This window comes from Schistocerca americana, chromosome 2, assembly GCF_021461395.2.
Source record: "Schistocerca americana isolate TAMUIC-IGC-003095 chromosome 2, iqSchAmer2.1, whole genome shotgun sequence".
NCBI lineage: Eukaryota > Metazoa > Arthropoda > Insecta > Orthoptera > Acrididae > Schistocerca > Schistocerca americana.
Window position 1 is genome coordinate 236,561,863 of NC_060120.1, and position 17,746 is coordinate 236,579,608.

The 17,746-nt window shown below is 41.8% G+C and overlaps 1 protein-coding gene across 1 annotated transcript in view; it reads right to left on the minus strand.

Annotated features, from left to right (window-relative positions):
* LOC124595372 overlaps positions 1-17,746 on the minus strand; it is an 80,445-nt gene that overhangs the window by 62,222 nt on the left and 477 nt on the right. The window contains exons 2-3 of the mRNA XM_047134089.1: positions 17,514-17,666; positions 12,187-12,424 (exon numbers count right to left, since the gene is read on the minus strand). Coding sequence (XP_046990045.1) covers positions 12,187-12,424; positions 17,514-17,666 — 391 coding nt within the window. The remainder of the gene's footprint in view (positions 1-12,186; positions 12,425-17,513; positions 17,667-17,746) is intronic.

The window sequence follows — 17,746 nt, forward strand, 5'->3', positions numbered from 1 at the left end:
TAGCATCTGACTGCTTGTTGCTACTGCCGATACAGCTAACAGCCACACTTCAAGTAGCCAGAAGCGGGAGAAGGTACTGCCCATCGCAACTCAACTCCGCATGCGTGTGAGCCCGCAGATGACTGCTCAAACATACTTCATGTAAACAGTTGTGACATCACGCTCATCGGAAGCAGTTTATTGTTATGCAGTATTCCATTGTCTTCATCCAAAAGCCTTTGACACATTTTGCTGTTTATTTGTTTTTACCAGTAAAAATTACAAAAATTCAACTGAAGACTAACACAATGAAAAAGTTCCGAGTTTTCCCCAGTAATCTCCTGGATGAAAAAGTTCCCGGATTTTCCTGGTTGTCTCTGAGCATATACACCCTGTCTGAGCAACAGATCACCAGCTCAGCTTACATCTGAACACAGCAATCACAGTTCTTGTCCATACAAAGATAGCAAAAATATACTCTTAAACAGTTAATAAACGTGGAACCGTGCCTTATACATAAACAAACGTGCATGAAATTGAAATTAACTAAACAGCACAAAGGAAATTTAAAATATGTTGCTTCTTATGAGAAGCCGAAAACAGAGTTGTCTGACCTGATACTGCAGTAACGAAAGATAGCATTTAACTGAATAAGAAAAAAATCTGCTGCCACCTCAGTTACAATTAATAGCTGCTGTTTAGCTGCTATTTGTAGTTTAATATTAAGTTGATTACAGTGGGAATTAAAAACAAATGTAGATACGAAGTCCTAGTTACAATATATTACTAACAATCCATACAACAGCCACACAATACATTTTACTCTCTTATGAAGTTTGTTGGAAAAAGTCAGGCATAATTTGAAAATAAAGCTAGCATTTATAAATGTACCACTAGGAGCCAAAATAGCTTTCACTGTTCACTACTATGGAGCTTTCAGTAGTTTTCCTAAATCATATCACGCAAATGCTGTGATGGTGCCTTCATCGAGTTCACAACCGACCATCTGTCCAACTCTCATTACGCATACTTACATATTCTGTGCGTATGTATATTTTGAGATATTGATTTTCATTGTACTAACTTGACAATTACTTCTAGAGTATTGTTGTGCAGTATGGGATTCACATCAGATAGGATTGGCAGAGAAACAGAAAAAGTTCAAAGAATGGCAGCTTGTTTAGTATTATCACCACAAAAGGGAAACTGAGTAGGGGTGGCAGTCATCAAAACAAAGGCTTTTTCACTGTGGCAGGACATTCTCACGAAATTTCAATCACTAACTTTCTTCTCAGAGTGTGAAAATATATTGCCCACCTACAGATAGGGAGAAATGATTATCATAATAAAATAAGAGAAATCAAATATCACACAGAAAGATTTAAGAGTTTGCTTTTTCGTGCTCTGTTTGAGAGTGGAACGATAGAGAAGTAGCTTGAAGGTGGTTCAATAAACCATCTGCCAGGCACTTAATTGTGAATTGAAGAATAATCATACAGATGTAGATGTGAGGATGTATATCACTGTGAGATAATCATTGGCTGAATATATAAGTAAATTTTACACAAAAATGAGCACAGTGTTTTGCCATTAAAGTATTTCACCAACTCTCTTGTGAATTAACAGGTGCTGTCAGATAACGAAAATTTTTAAAATGAAATAAACAAAAACACCCTGAAGGAGGTCACTTGCAATAGGGACTGAAACATCGGTAGTTTATATATATTGACAATGAGGTCACAAACCCAGAAAAATTTTATTGAATGTGACAATGGCTGCGGAAGACTACGTTTATATTTTTAAAATAAATGTAATCATTTCTACTTGATCAGTGCCTTTACTCCACAGTTGAATTTCTGGATAGATAGTTGTAACTCAGCTAATATGGATTATCAAATTTTGTTGTAAATTAAGATTTAAAAATCTAATATGTAAATGGCCAGCATGAAGGCACGTTTTCACTGAGAAAATTTAGAAATATATCTTATTCCTACACCTACTGACATAATGGAGAATTGCCACAAAAATGTTCTTCGGAACATGCAAAAAAACTAAATTAAATTCGTGCATTGGCAGTGCAGCTTGACATGTCTGAAGAGGTTGTTTCAAGTTTAGAACATGTGTGTATCCTCACTTTGCGACAAGAAGGGCCGTTGACATGTAAAGTTATCCTCTGAACTGGTGTACAATAGCCCTCAGGGGCTCAGCATTCGTTTCCTGAGTAGGGGTTTGATGGCCTCAGGGTTCCTGAGCTGGGGACTGGTAGGCGCCGCCAGTCCCCTGCCACAGTAAGCTCTGGGCATGCTTCAGCGACCACCATGGAACGTTGTGTGTCACAGGGAATGGGGATCTTGGTTTGATTGCCCAGATCATGAGGATGGAATTAAAAAACCTCAATCTCAAGGTGTGCTGCGCACTGATGAGATGCATGGCTGTTCAGGTGGAACAGTTGTTAACGGGAAACCTCTGGGGAACCTGCCGCACCTCAGCTGTATACAGCTTACTCAGGCACGCGGGGCTCTGTCTGAGTGGACCCTTATTTCCATAGCTACTCGTGGGACTGAGATGGAACCCTCGAAATCTTCTTGTCCTCCCAGCGGGAAGGGTGTACCATCTGGGAGTTCTCACACCCATTCATCAAAAAGAATGAGGGAGGCTAGTCCTCCTATAATCAACTTTCTATCAATAATGGGGGCCAAGGAGTCATGAATCACAACGTCATTGTAGCGATCAGGAGGAAGGAGGGGATGTTTGAAAAAGTGTCCCCTATCTATATCCCTAAAGGCTTAGAAGGGCTGGCTGGTATGTTAAAGTCTATTAAGCAGTTGCAAAATGGTTCCTTGCTTGTCGAGACTACCCGGGCAAAGCTAGTGTAACTTCTTATGAAGTCACAGAAATTGGGTGAGTACGACATCATTGTTGAGCTGCACAACTCCCTTCACTCCAGCAAAGATGTGGTAACCTGCAGTGATATTATAGATATAGATGTTGCTGAAATCAAACAAGAATGGGCACCAAAGGGGATTATAGATGTGGAACAAAGGACACATGGTTGCCACACCTTAAAGAACTGAAACTGCTCCAAGCCTTAAACATCATTAAATGTGTCAGTCATCGGTCTTTGGGAGCCGAAAGGGCACGTCTGCTCCAACTTTATAAGGCCTTTGTGTGCCTTGAATACGGATGTCAGATTTATGGGTCAGCAAGGCCTTAATACCTTAAAGTGCTGGATGCAGTTCACCACACGAGGATATTAAGACTACCGCACGAGCCCTGTTAGTTAGTGTGCGGAGGCTGGTGAGCCTCCGCCGTCTATTCGACGATGTCTTCTCGTGGTACACCAAGCATATAAGGCATTACCCGCCCGTTCCTACATCGCCAGCATCCAGTTACATTGTTCAGCTGCCACTGGAATGGCTGTACAATCATCATCAACCACAAGCAACACGGTCATTTGGGATTCATGCACGGGAGAGCCACGAGTTATTACAGGTGGGGGGCATTCAGGTCCAAAGCCAGGGGTGGAGTAGGGTCTCCCCCTGGCTACTACAAGGGCCCAGATTGCTTTTAGAACTGACTGCTTACAAGAAGCATTTTACGTAGCCAACCAGATTTTATTACTGTCAACACAGATGGTTTAAGCAGGGAGATGTTTTTAGTTGTTCCATCTTGTTCCCAACATTGTCCTCCGGATAGGGATCCAAGAGCAATTTTCAGTTTATTACGCAGAACTGTTTGCTATCCTGAAGGCAATGGAGCAGATAAGATGGCGTTGTGACAAAAAATTTATCATTGCTCCGATTCTCAAAGTGCCCTTCTCACTTCTGACAGATGTACCCAGCAGATTTGTTGATTTAAAAGAGGGGGGGAAGGGACCAAACTGCTAGGTCATCAGTCCCTTGTTCCGAATAAAACAATGCCACGAGGGTGAGAGTAAATCAAGCAAGACTGACAACACAAAATAGAGAGAAACGAAAAACCACAAGAATGATGAAAGGGCAACAAACACTTAAATGGAGAAAAGGGGAGAAGAAAACCAAAGATACGCAAGAAACAGGTAGAAGAGATTAAAGCAACAAAACAGATTACCGTGGTTGGCTGACCACGAGAATAAAAAGGACAAGCCAGTCACTCTGCAACACATTAAAACCTCCACCCTAAAAGCACTAGGGTGGAGGGTCCATACAGGGACAAAGGACATGTGCTAAAATTTAGATCAAATGATAAAACCCACCCTCACGAATAAAATGTAAAACTAAATCGGCCGATGAGGCATTGTCAGACAGCAACGAGTCTAGTAACCGGAGATTTCATCGCAGGCCATTTAAAGTGGGAAAGTGCACCAGAATATGGGCCACTGTCAACCGGGCACCGCATCAACAATCAACACTGAGGCAGGTCTTCATGACGCAGGAAATAGCCGTGGGTTGCCCAAACGTGACCAATGTGGAGCTGGCAGAGAACCACAGAACCCCTGCGAGAGGCCCGCATGGACACATTTTTAGTCTCCTTAATTGCACGCAGTTTGTTGTGAGTAGTCCATTTCCCAAAGCCGAAAAACCTGGCGACATATAAACAAACACAGGTCAGTTATTGGAATGCCGATCTCCATAAGTGGTTTCTGTGTAGCCTGTTTGGCCAGCCAGACAGCAAGTTCATTGCCTGGGATTCCGACGTATCCTGGGGTCCACACAAACACCACGGAACAACTGAACCATTCCAGGGCAGAGGTTGACTCCTGGATGGTCACTAATAAAGGATGACGAGAGTAGCACTGGTCGATAGCTTGTAGGCTGTTCACGGAGTCAGTACACAGAAGAAACGACTCCCCAGGGCATGAATGGATGTGCTCAAGAGCACGAGATATAGCCACCAGCTCTGCAGTGAACACACTGCTGAGAGCACTGTCGAGCCATAAACCAGACTCCCATAGTCAAGGTGGGAATGAACAAGGGCTCTGTATAGTTGCAGCAGGATAGAGCGATCTGCACCCCAGTTGGTGTTGCTCAGGCACCGGAGGGCACTGAGGTGCTGCCAGCACTTCCACTTAAGCTAATGAAAGTGAGGAAGCCAACTCAATCGGGCGTTGAAAAACAATCCTAAAAATCAATACATCTGCGCTACAGTGAGGGGATCATCAGTAAGGTAACGTTCTGGTTCCGGAAGAACAGTACGATGCTGACAGAAGTGCGTAACACACGACTCTGCAGCCGAAAACTGAAAGCCGTGGGCTAGAGCCCATGACTGCGCCTTGTGGATGGCTCCCTGTAGGCGCCGCTCAGCAACACCAGTACAGGTGGAGCAGTACGAAATGCAGAAGTCGTCTGAATACAGAGAGGGTGAGATGGATGGCCCTGCAGCCACTGCTAGACCATTAATGGCCACTATAAATAGAGAGACACTCAATACACACCCCTGCGGGACCCCATTCTCCTGGATATGAGGGGAACTATGGGAGGCACCAACTTTGACACGGAAAGTACGAAGCGACAGTAAATTCTGGATAAAAATCGAGAACAGGCCTCTGATACCCCACTCGTATAATGTGCCAAGGATATGATGTCGCCAGGTGGCATCATACGCTTTTCGTAAAACAAAAAAGATGGCAACAAGTGTTGGTGTCTGGAAAAGGCTGTTCGGATGGCAGACTCAAGGGACACAAGATTATCAGTAGTAGAGTGACTCAGGTGGAAGCAGCCCTGGCAAAGAGCCAGTAGACCACGTGACTCAAGGACCCAACCCAACCGCCGACACACCATACATTCCAGCAGCTTACAAAGAATGTTGGTGAGGCTGATGGGCCGATAGCTACCCACTCCAAGTGGATTTTTGCCGGGTTTGATCACTGGTATGATGGCGCTCTCCCACCAGTGCGATGGAAAGACGCCATCACGCCAGATCCGGCCGGGTAAAATCACAAGGAGATGCCACTTGTAGTCAGACGAGAGACGTTTAATCATCTGACTGTGGATTCGATTGGGCCCAGGAGCTGTGTCGGGGCAATGTGTGTGCATGGGTACTGAGGAGATCCCATTCTGTAAATGGGGCGTTATAGGATTCACTGTGGCAAGTAGTGAACGAGAGGACTTTCTCTTCCATCTGCCATCTGAGAGTGTGAAAGGCTGCGGGGTAGGGTGGGGGGGGGGGGGGGGGGGGGGTAATTCTCCGACGCAGAGGTGCGAGAATAGTGCTCAGCAAAGTGCTCGGCAATCGCATCTGTGTCGGAAGATAACACGCCATTTATGTTAACACCGGGAACACCTGCTGAGGTCTGGTACCCAAGAACTCGTTTGATCTTTGCCCAGAATTGGGAAGGTGATATATGGCACCCAATGGTCGACATATGCCTCTTCCAACACTCCTGTTTCTGTAATTTTATAAGCTGGTGAATGTGGGACTGGAGCTGCTAAAAAGCTATTAGGTGCTCTAGGAAAGGGTGCTGCTTATTTCATTGTAGAGTTTGCCAACACTCTTTAATTGCCTCAGCGACTTCCGGCGACCACCAAGGTACTGTCTTTCGCCAGCGGCACCCGAGAGAACGAGGGATCGCATTTTCCGCCGCAGAATTGTCATTGTAGTGACCTGCTCACTTACAACATCGATGTTACCAAGCGGGGGAGGTTCAACAGTGACAGCAGAGGTGAAGTCTACCCAGTCTGCCTTGTTTAAAGCTCATCTGGGCAGGCATCTGTGGGCCTGACGCCGGGGCACTGACGGGAAGATGGCGAAGTGGTCACTACCACACAGGTCGTCATGTGCTCTCCAGTGGATAGATGGGCTGCAAACCAAGAGATCAATGGCCGAATATGTGCCATGTGCCACACTGAAATGTGTAGCGGCCCCAGTATTTGAGAGACAGAGGTCAAATTGGGAAAGTAAATTTTCGACACCTCTGCCTCAGCCAGTAAGAACTGTGCCACCCCACAAGGGGTTACGAGCGTTAAAATCTCCCAAAGTAGGAAAGGTTTAGGGAGTTGATCAATCAGTGCAGCCAATGCGTTCAGGGGTACTGCACCAGCTGGAGGAATATATACGTTGCAGACAGTTATTTCCTGCGTCATCCTTATCCTGACAGCAACAACTTCAAGAGGGTTTTGAAAGGGCAGAGGTTCACTGCATACTGAGTTCAGGACATAGACGTAAACTGCATCTGACACTCTATTATAGTTGCTATGGTTCCCGTAATATCCCTTATAGCCGTGGAGGGCAGGGGTCGCATTTCCGGGAACCAGGTTTCCTGGAGGGCATTGCAGGAAGCAGGTGTAAAGCTTAATAGTTGCCATAGTTCAGCCAGGTGGTGGATAAAACCACCACAATTCCACTGGAGGATGTAGTTATTGTGAGTTTGGGAGGGCATGAAGTGAGCAAAGAGACAGGTTATACCTCAGGTCACCTGCTGCCTCCAACTGAGTATCTGTAGCCATTTCTATGGTGGATGAGGCATCAGTGAGATCCAGGTCCACAGGGGACACTAAGATCTCCCACTGCATCCTCAGAAGCAGAATTGATCGGGAGTGGTGACGTTGGGGCCACCAGAGGGTCCTGTTTCTTAGCAGACTTCTTAATTTGCTTGCTCTCTCGCTTCTCTTTAGGGGCTTGCTGGGAAGATTTCTCCAAAGAAGCTTCAGCACGGAGGAAGACCGTGAAACTATTCGTCTAGCAGCTTTTGGCTCCTTGAGCCACTGGAAAGTGTCCGCCATGGCATTAATGTAGACCTTGGGAGAGAGGGCCCCCAAGGGACCCCTTCTGCATGAGACGAGCTGGAGGAGGCTGTTGCTTCTTCAGCACGGGGGAGGGGACCGATGTCCCATGCATTTGGGGGGGGGGGGGGGGGGGGCCTTGCTCCTGAAGTAGGTGCTTTGGGAGCAATGAAGGAAGATTTGCCCCCTACCACCAAGGGGGTGGATGTATTCTGGTGGCCCGAATGGCCCACTGTTCGTGGCACAGATTGAGGAACCACTGGCACTTGGGACAGCAATGGTAATGTAGCTACAGCGTATGTTGACGTCAAACAAATGGGGTGTAATCTTTCGAATTTTCATTTAGCCTCCGTGTAAGTCAACCGTACCACGGTCTTGTACTCCACGATTTTCCATTCCTTTTGGAGTACTGGGCAGTCTGGCGAGCACAGGGAGTGGTGCTCTCCACAGTTGATGCAAGTGGAAGGTGGCGCACATGGAATATCTGGGTGCAGTGGATGTAGGCAGTCTCGACATGGGGCACTGGAAGTTCAGCAGAGAAACATGTGCCTGAACTTCCAGCACTTAAAGCACCGCATACGGGGAGAGACATGGTTTAACGTCACAGCGGTAAACCATCACCTTGAGCTTTTCACGCAATGAATCACCCTCAAAGGCCAAGATGAAGGCATCAGTAGCAGCCCTGTTGTCTTTGGGTCCCCTGTAAATGCGCCGGATGGAATGAACACCCCGCCGTTCTAAATTGGTGCGAAGCTCATCGTCAGACTGCAAGAGGAGGTCATGATGGATAATAATCCCCTGGACCATGTTGAGGCTTTTATGGGGAGTGACGGAAACAGGAATATCACCTAGTTTGTCACAAGTGAGTAAGGCTCGGGAATGGGCTGGGGATGTTGTCTGAATCAAGACTGCACCATTTCACATCTTTGATAGCGCTGTCACTTCTCCAAACTTATCCCCAAGGTGTTCAACGAAAAACTGAGGCTTCGCAGGTAAAAAAATACAGACTAAAAACCACGGCAGATATGGCTCTCTACGTTCCTCCCATGGTGCAGCGAGGGAGGGAAACAATTTCGGGTCATACCTGTCAGCATTGTATTCTATCTTGCCCTTCTTAGAAACTGCTGGTGCCGTACGGTCACCAGCAAGAGATGACTCAGTCCACTTCATTGCAGGTTATCTGCTCTGACGCCACCCACTCCTGTGAGGGGCTTTCCCCACGGGAACCACCCAGCCACAGCAAACGCCAACTGGCATGATGGCCGTTGCCGGGAGTCCTGATGCCCCACGAAGACAGGCATCTACTCCTTGGGATACGTGGGGAGTTTACAGCTCAGGCATCAGCAGTGCGATCCCTGTGTTGTCAGGAGGCTGCCACCAAATGGGAACATGATGTCACCACCACAACGGACTGGATACCGTGCTAGATATTGGGTGCAGAGAAATCCTATATTGTCATGGGGAGCGAAAGAGAACAGGAGACAATGGAAGAAGATGACATACCCCGCAAAGTGTCCTCACCAAAATAGTTTAATCGCAGGTGGAGATGCAAAGCCATGACAAGGGATTCAGGAGATAGAATCTAAGGGCACTCGTGGACTACGTAAGGTGTCCTTCCCCACATGGCCTGCACTTCTGTAGAATTTTGAAAGTGGCAGGTCAAACCACTGACGGGACCTAAACTCATAGAGCCGAAAAGTGTGAGACTCCTTTTAGTCGCCTCTTATGACAGGCAGGAATACCTCGGTCCTATTCTAACCCCTAGCAGATCGGATGGTGCAACAAGTGCAAGACGCTCTCCTTCTCTTGGAAAGGCAAAACAAGAAAGCCATTTTTTGCTGGGTTCCAGGGCACACAGACATCCAGGTAAACGAACTCGCTGATGCTGCTGCTGCTGCTGCTGCTAAGGAGGCTTGCTCCATTCCTCCTCTTCCTGCCCGCTGTTCAGTCCCTCTGTGGGCTGTCGCATCATTTGTGACTAGGAAGGCCGTATGTTGGTGGGAGTCCCGTGGCTGGAAGCGAGGAACAATAAACTACATTACATCAAGACTTCAGTGCGACCATGGATCACCTCCTTCCACTCACGAGGGTGTGGAGAAGTAGCCCTTACTCAGCTTAGAGTGGGACATTGTCCATTGACACATGGCTTCCTCTTACATCAGGAGGAGCCCCAAGTATGTCAAAGGTGTGCGACACAGGTGTCAGTACGACATCTTTTAACTGAGTGTGTTTTATATGACAACCTGAGGGTTGAACTGGGTTTCCCACAGGATCTTCCATCTATTTTAAGTGATAACGAGGCGAGTATTGTTCATTTCTTAAAATTTTGTGTGACATACGGAATTCTTCCCAAAACACTTGGTGTGTGATCTTAATGTGTCACAAAGTGGCTGGGTCATGTATTATTTCTAAGTCGTCATCCAGCCACGGTTATTTTTAAAGCATATTTACTATTTTCTCCATGTAATTTATTTAGTTATCCCGCTGTGTCTCGCTGGGGTTTTATTACGGGCTTTTCTGAACCTCACCTTTTTGGGGTTGCTTTAAGTTTCCTGTGGTGGGATCAAACTTAGTTTTCCAGTTTATTGATCTCCTTCCATGGGACCATGACATTAAGTTTCCAGTAAAATTTTTATTATTTACTTAACTCTGGGCCCGAAACAACTTACTTTCTCAGGAGAACAGAATGTAATGATATTCTTCAAAACACACGGTAGGTGAAATAACACTGCGGAAATTAATGAAGTGTTCTGACAGAAAGCATTCTATGTGTTCTAAGGTCGATGAGTTACTTAAAAATTAAAAATGACAGGCATGTTATGCAAGAAACAAATCTGGAACACTTTACTATCCTCACCAACGTTTGAGGACACACTATGGCAATTTCTTAAAAATAAGGACCTTTTTCCATTTGACTGATGAAGTCTCCAATTTGCAAGGCACGCAACCATCCAGACTTGGCACGTAGTAATTCCATGGAAATGTCTTGATCACTAAAACTTTATTTGCAATGTGTTTTGAGTCATCATCATCATCATCATCATCATGTAATTAATTTCTCCACCAGGTCATATGATTTTTTTTTTTAAATCATACACTATTGTGACAGCATAATGCTCTTTGAGTATATTATTAAGGAAACAATTGATTTTACAATTCAGACTCTAACAATTGTTCACTATCGGACATACCGGGTAACTCCGCTCTTGTATCTTTATTTGAGATCTTAATCTATGTATTTTGGAATTCACCATGATGACACGTTTCTTATCACATGTCGAGAATAAGAAATTACACTGATTGACAATTTTTTTTATATTCTCTTGAAATTTTTTGCTGGGTCACATCCAACCTTTCTATAACCTATTTCATAGAAAAAATACACTGTTTTAGAAATATAATCATCATCTGAAGTAATTATCAATACTCCTTTTTTCCCCTCCATCTCTTCATGCTACCCTTCTGTCCAGTTCCTTGGTTCTTCACCCCTCCCCACCAACTACAATTTTTCTACACACCTCCACCATGTGCCCCTCCCCCCTCCAAGTAATTCAACATCTGCCTCCATCTGATATGTACCCTGCCCTTGGTGCCCATCCCTTCCCACAGCCACTCCCCCTTGTTCCTATCCATCCCTAGTCCACGCTGACATGTCAAGAAAATTTGCTATTTGTGATAGGTTCTATTTTTTGACATGACCCATCTGTGGTCTCAATAGCCTGCAGCTTGCTTGACTGGAACATTGTAATTAAAATTTTTTTTAATGTCTTCCTTTATAACAGCGGCCTTTGTGTTGCTTTCCCTCTCAAAGTGCCTAGTTCTCTTGTGTGTTGTGCAATCTTTGTATGTGTTCTGTGATGGTTTTGACTCATAACGTGTTCTGTTTTATTTTTTGTTGACAATATGATGCTTATTGCATGTAGAAAAAGAAGAGAAGTAGTGTGGTAGGAATATTCATGCTGTTTTGCATATTATAGAACCTATGTCTTGATTTGTCTTGATCTTTGAAATCAATGCCATCTGGCACGAAGGTGATATATTATGGTCTTCGAGACTGCTATCTTCAGTCTGGCATCCAAAGTCTCAAAATAACATCTTTTGCAAATATCACTTAATGGCAATTGTGTATGAGATCGCATGTTTTCTTGTATTGCTCACTTACATGAGCCTCCTAAGCATATTTTAAGTACTTGTACCTCATATGTACTTCTGTTACTGTTGTAACTTTGGCCTCATTATTATATATTAACTTTTCTAATTTGTATTTTGTGTAAATTTTGCCACAGTTACTTGATGATGATGATGAATCGAAACATGTCATAAATAAAGTTTTTAGCAATCAAGATGCATCCATGGAATTACTACATGCCAAAAATAAGGACTGTCCTGGACAGACACTTTACTGATGAAAACATGCAGTTAGAAAAGAGTAGTAATGAATTTATAATGTCTCAAGTGTTTTGTAGATATTCGTAAATAAACATAAAAATGCATTTCAGTTTCTTACCATACTCTGAGCCATGAGCAGTTCCGTTAAACCTCAATGACTTCTCAGATTCACTGCCAGTGTCTGCATCATCTCCTGTGTCATTTCTAATCTCATTCTTTATTCGTAATTCCAATGGCGAGGGTGTGCTCGTTTTATCCAAATCACTTCTCTGTTCATTTTGGGGCAATGAATCTTCAGCCACATTATTTTCATTTTGCATGCTGCAATTGATAGGAGAGGCCACTCTCTTTTCCTGCTGCAAAACAGTAATTCAAGAATTACACATTTTTAGTATTAATATGAAGTTATCATAATTCTGCACATTTTAGTACTTGATAAATAAACTCTCAACAATTAGACACACATATTAATAACTGTGTGTTTCTGATGAAGGATATATGTTAACATAAAACAGACAACTATATGGATAACAGAATTTGGGAAATTTAGAAATTAAATTCAAATACTAACAATTAATACTAATTAACTCTGAAACAAAATGTCACATTTTAATCTGACAAAGTTACAAATAATGCACAATCTAATATAGGTGAAGTTATTACTCCGCCATGGTATTATTGCACTTGGCCTCCCATGGTCATTATCAGAAACATGCAGTGCCATTACAGTAAACAAATACAGAGGTGATTAAGGAAAACACATCACACTTTGAATGCTTTCGGGACACCTGGTGTGCACTATTGGTGGTTCAGCATGTTCTCGTGAAATATCATGACAAAAACTCGTGATAAGCCTGGAAGCACCCTCCTTCCAGATGCAATAATACAGGAGTCGACTAATACTTCTCAGTAGGATTGTGTTGTAGGACCGTCAGCTACTTATCTGTAGTACCCATTTTGCGTGTAGCTCGGAATCAAATTCGTTTCTAAAAATTCAGGTAAAATGTCACATGTCTAGCCATGATGGGGTATGTAACTTATTAAAAGAAAACTTGTTGCAGCTGCAGTGATTCATATAAATTATACCTGAAATGTGAACTTACCATATAATACATACTTTTCCCCCCTGAGGAAGGCAAAAGATTTTTTTTTTTTTTTTTTCAAAAGTAGTTTTTGTGAGCAATTTACATGAAAAGGAATTGCAAACTCCTACAGAATACAAATTATGTAATGGTTACCCTACACAGAATGCAATATTTAGGCTTTTCAATGAAATATTGTTCAGATTTAGCTGTATAATTTACCACATAATGCAGAGATTTTCTGGGACCTTACAAATGCTTTCATTCTGTAAACCTTCATAAGTAACCTGCACCATGAAGAAATTAAAACGTGTCCGAAAATGTAGGGGGCTAACACTAAACTAAGTTATAGTAGAGTTCTACAACTGAAACATTATGAAAGGTCTACAGAAGTAATAAGTGTCAAATAACCAGGCAAAGAAGGTCAATACCTGTCAAAAATACAAGCTTCCTGTTCATGGCGCCCAAATCTATAACGCAACTAAAACAAAGGAAAGGACAAATGGAACACTGAAAAACAAATTAAATCTTTCAAAACAAATCTAAGACATATAGAGACCGGCAACTCACAATTCCCTGCAACTGATACTAAATGGTACAAACTCAATTACACTGCCTGTCATGAAATTACTAGACATCAAAATGGAATAGGCATACTAATCACATGGTCAAGAACGTAAATTCAGTATATTTCACTCTGAAAGCTCATTCCCACTTAACTGTGTTTTTCCATCATCCACTGAACTATGAAGAACAATTCCACAAGAACTGGTTCTTTTATATGCAATCCAAACAAATTTGTATAATCTTACTGATTACTAAGAAAAAAATGGCTCTGAGCACTATGGGACTCAACTGCTGAGGTCATTAGTCCCCTAGAACTTAGAACTAGTTAAACCTAACTAACCTAAGGACATCACAAACATCCATGCCCGAGGCAGGATTCGAACCTGCGACCGTAGTGGTCTTGCGGTTCCAGAATGCAGCGCCTTTAACCGCACGGCCACTACGGCCGGCGATTGCTAAGAGCTATTATGGGTAGCCAGTACTGATCAGGTGGTGAAATTTCTATATAGGATGAACACAAGCATGATCAAGAAAATTCCCGAGGTTGTTCAAGGTTATTTTCTGAATATTTTTATGCAAGGGATCTGTGGTCTCCAACGGCTCATTACAGAACAAGAATGCAATTATGATTTATTCTGTTTGTTACATCAAATACCTTTGTGTCTGTGAAAATATCTCCATAACAGCGAAAAAAATATGTGCTATGCAACAACGAAATGTACAAAACAAAACAGTGCTGTACAGATACAAAATTACTGTGGTGCAGTTGTCACTGTAATAGGCAAAATTCAGTTCAGTGTCAATGAGACAGTCCGTGAACCTATACAAAGGTGCATATTGGCCAATTCTTCACCTGTAAACCTATTCATATTGCTGTGTGTCACTGTCATTAACAACTAACATGCTGTAAAAGCAAATACAAACCAGAACCAAGAGGTACATAATGCAAGACAGAGAGTGAAGATTGAAGTGGGTTATCTCCAGTAGAAGTACCATGAGCAAATGGAATAGTGTTGTTTCCAAGCCAGACAAACTGCATACTTTCAGCAATTGCACTGTTGTGCACCTATCTTCAGTGTAATACAGATACAAAGATTTAATGAGGGTAAGAAATCATACCAAGTGCAATTGCTATATAACCACCTACCAGAGATCATAGGTTCCCAGTGCAAAATATTCTGTGAACAACATCCGAAATTTCTTTGCTGAGGTCTGCGTTCACCCTGTTTAACTGTTTACAGAAACACTTAAAACAGAAAATAATTATCCTAGCGTTCCCATCAAAGTATGCTGCAGTTTGCAGAGATCACATTTCCTGCTCAAAGTAAATGTACATGCACTGTTTTGGCAATACACGTTCATATCTCTGATTATCCCAAGGGGCAGCTTAATGTGAATAAAATTTTGAAGAATTGGGGGGGAAAAAAATGAAAACAGTCAACTGTTATGTGAAATAATTTGTCTAAATGTAATAAATAAAAGAGATTAGAGAAACATTTGATGTGCCTTTTAATGATGCTCAAAATCATGTACAGCAAATGAAGAGCCAATTAAGAATTTAAAGTTCAATGTTAATTTTGAATTTTAAAGAGTACTAGAGGAGATTTGTGTGGTGGATCATGCAGACCCTATAGTATGCCATTGTGTGGCCTTGATATACTATTGCTATGTGAAGTCAAGCTATAAAACATTTTGTATGTTAAGATATGATTTGTATAGAGTATCACATGATTAAATATTATACAAACAGAATTATTATTGCTATGCAAATCACTCGTTATAGCAGCTAAAATGCTTACCAAAACCAACTGCTCCCTGACGAAGATTCCAATTTTATTCTATATCTTTGGTTAAAGTTTTTTCTTTTTACAAACAGTGAGCAAAAATAATTTTGTCTGGTCAATTTGATAGCCCCTTTGTCCATTTTCTACTCTTTGTTTGACTATAAAAATTTGAAACAAAAGATCAACTTTGTAATTTCCAGTAAGTCTTGTTTTCACTCTGATCAAACATTTGTCAACACTTAAACACCAAGTCAATGGAACCTTTTATGACCAAATTAGCTAGACCTGGAAAGATGTACTTTTCGACACTTCATTCACATAGCTAACAGTGGTAGCTGTTAATGAATTATTCAAATTTTTCCTCAAACCATTACATTTTTCGTAATTAAGCTGCTTTCTTTCAAGATTTTTTTCGTAACTAGATCTTTTTGCTGGTCAATCTGGTGCCCTATTTGTCCATTTTCCATTCTCCGATTGGTTAGAAAATTCGGACAATACTTCATCAAGTAATTTCTAATAAGTCTGATTTTCATGCCAGTCACACATTTGACCAATAAAAAATTGCAAAGAATGATCTGTGTCCTCAACAACAATGGAATAATCAGCAGTGCAACAAATTGTTACAACCCATATAACTACCAATTAAAAATTGACTTGGGAAGAACACCCTACAGGTCTTCATTACGAACTCGGACTAGTCTCTTATCTCCTCAGGGCACTCAAATTTGTCTTGACAGAATTGTTGTTGGTAAAAAGTCTAATTACACAATCATATATCAGCTATTGTTTTATATTACACTGCTTCTCCACAGGCTTACCTGTGCCATTATTTAAAAAAAAAAAAAAAACAATGGAAGATAGTGCATTAAACTGGCAAGTGGGTCCCTGCAAATCCTTTTTTTTCTTAATATATTTCCAGCAAATGGAACTGCCAATGACAATAAGATAAAAGATTTGACCCTTACACACTTGACTGATTGTTGCTATCCTGTAAACAATTAGCTGTGAATCATTTTATATTCCTGAGCCAGGTATGAGACACTTGGGTGAAAACACTGATTAACCAAGATACACACAACAGCTTCCCCATAACATATACAGTAGTTCTCCAACCCCAGGCAGATTTGCATACCACAGTGCTTTATTTGGCAGTCCTACTAGAGGAGGTACTCGTTTTTTGACTAAATTGGCTAAGCCAGGAAATACAGTTTACTTTGCACCACAAACCCAAGATGAAATTTGGCACTTTCCCCCCCCCCCCCCCCCCCACACAAAAGTTAGCACCCGAGGTGAAAGAAGTAATGAATATGTGAGGAACAATAGGGTAGATGGCAGACTGAACCCCACACTTTTGTATTTATAAAATAACTTACACACTTGGCCATAACAGCTTCCCAGTAAAGGCTTCAAGAGGTTGAGATACCCAAACTTTCCAAATTACCTTTCACGATGGCAAAAACAATGAAAATGTAATTGATAAATATTTACTTCTAACAATATATTACTTTTATGATTGTACTGTGTACACAACTCACAGCGATGGCCATCACGTTTACAATATGTAATGTATGGCAAATCATAACACATTAATAAATCTTTTGATAGTAATAATAAAAGATATCCATGTTTATAAAAATTCCACAGGATAAGCTTCTTCTGCCTCAATGTGGCTGCTTAGTACATTGTATACAGTAGAGAAGATAAGATATTAAAACTTTCATTAAAAGCTACATTTCACCACAAAAATTCATTGTGTACCACATAAAAATAAATAAATAAATAAAAACCTCTTGTATTAAGCTGACTGTACAATGGATCCATATTCAATACTGTGTACTCCAAGACAAGTTAAGTACCGTAGTGAATTTTGTCCATAATAGACAACTAAACTGACAACCCATCCTTCAGCAAACAAGAAAAGAAATTACACACATTTCATATACTATGTTGTTGTCTGGACTTAAGTGATTTATCTAAACACAAAAATACAATTTTAGTACCCTTTTACATACTGCTGTCGCCCGAGCAAGTTGCTCTGTGTAGCTCAAATACTGTTTTAAGATCACATCTGATTTTCTTGAGACTTCCCTGAAGTCATAGAGTACATCAAGTTTGTACACACAGCGGTGACATATAGACGGTGGCAATAGATCTCTGTCAGACACCTACAAATAATACACAACACCAATAAATCAAACACAAGAAGAAATTAATTTATTTTCTTCAGAAAAAGAGACATGCAAAA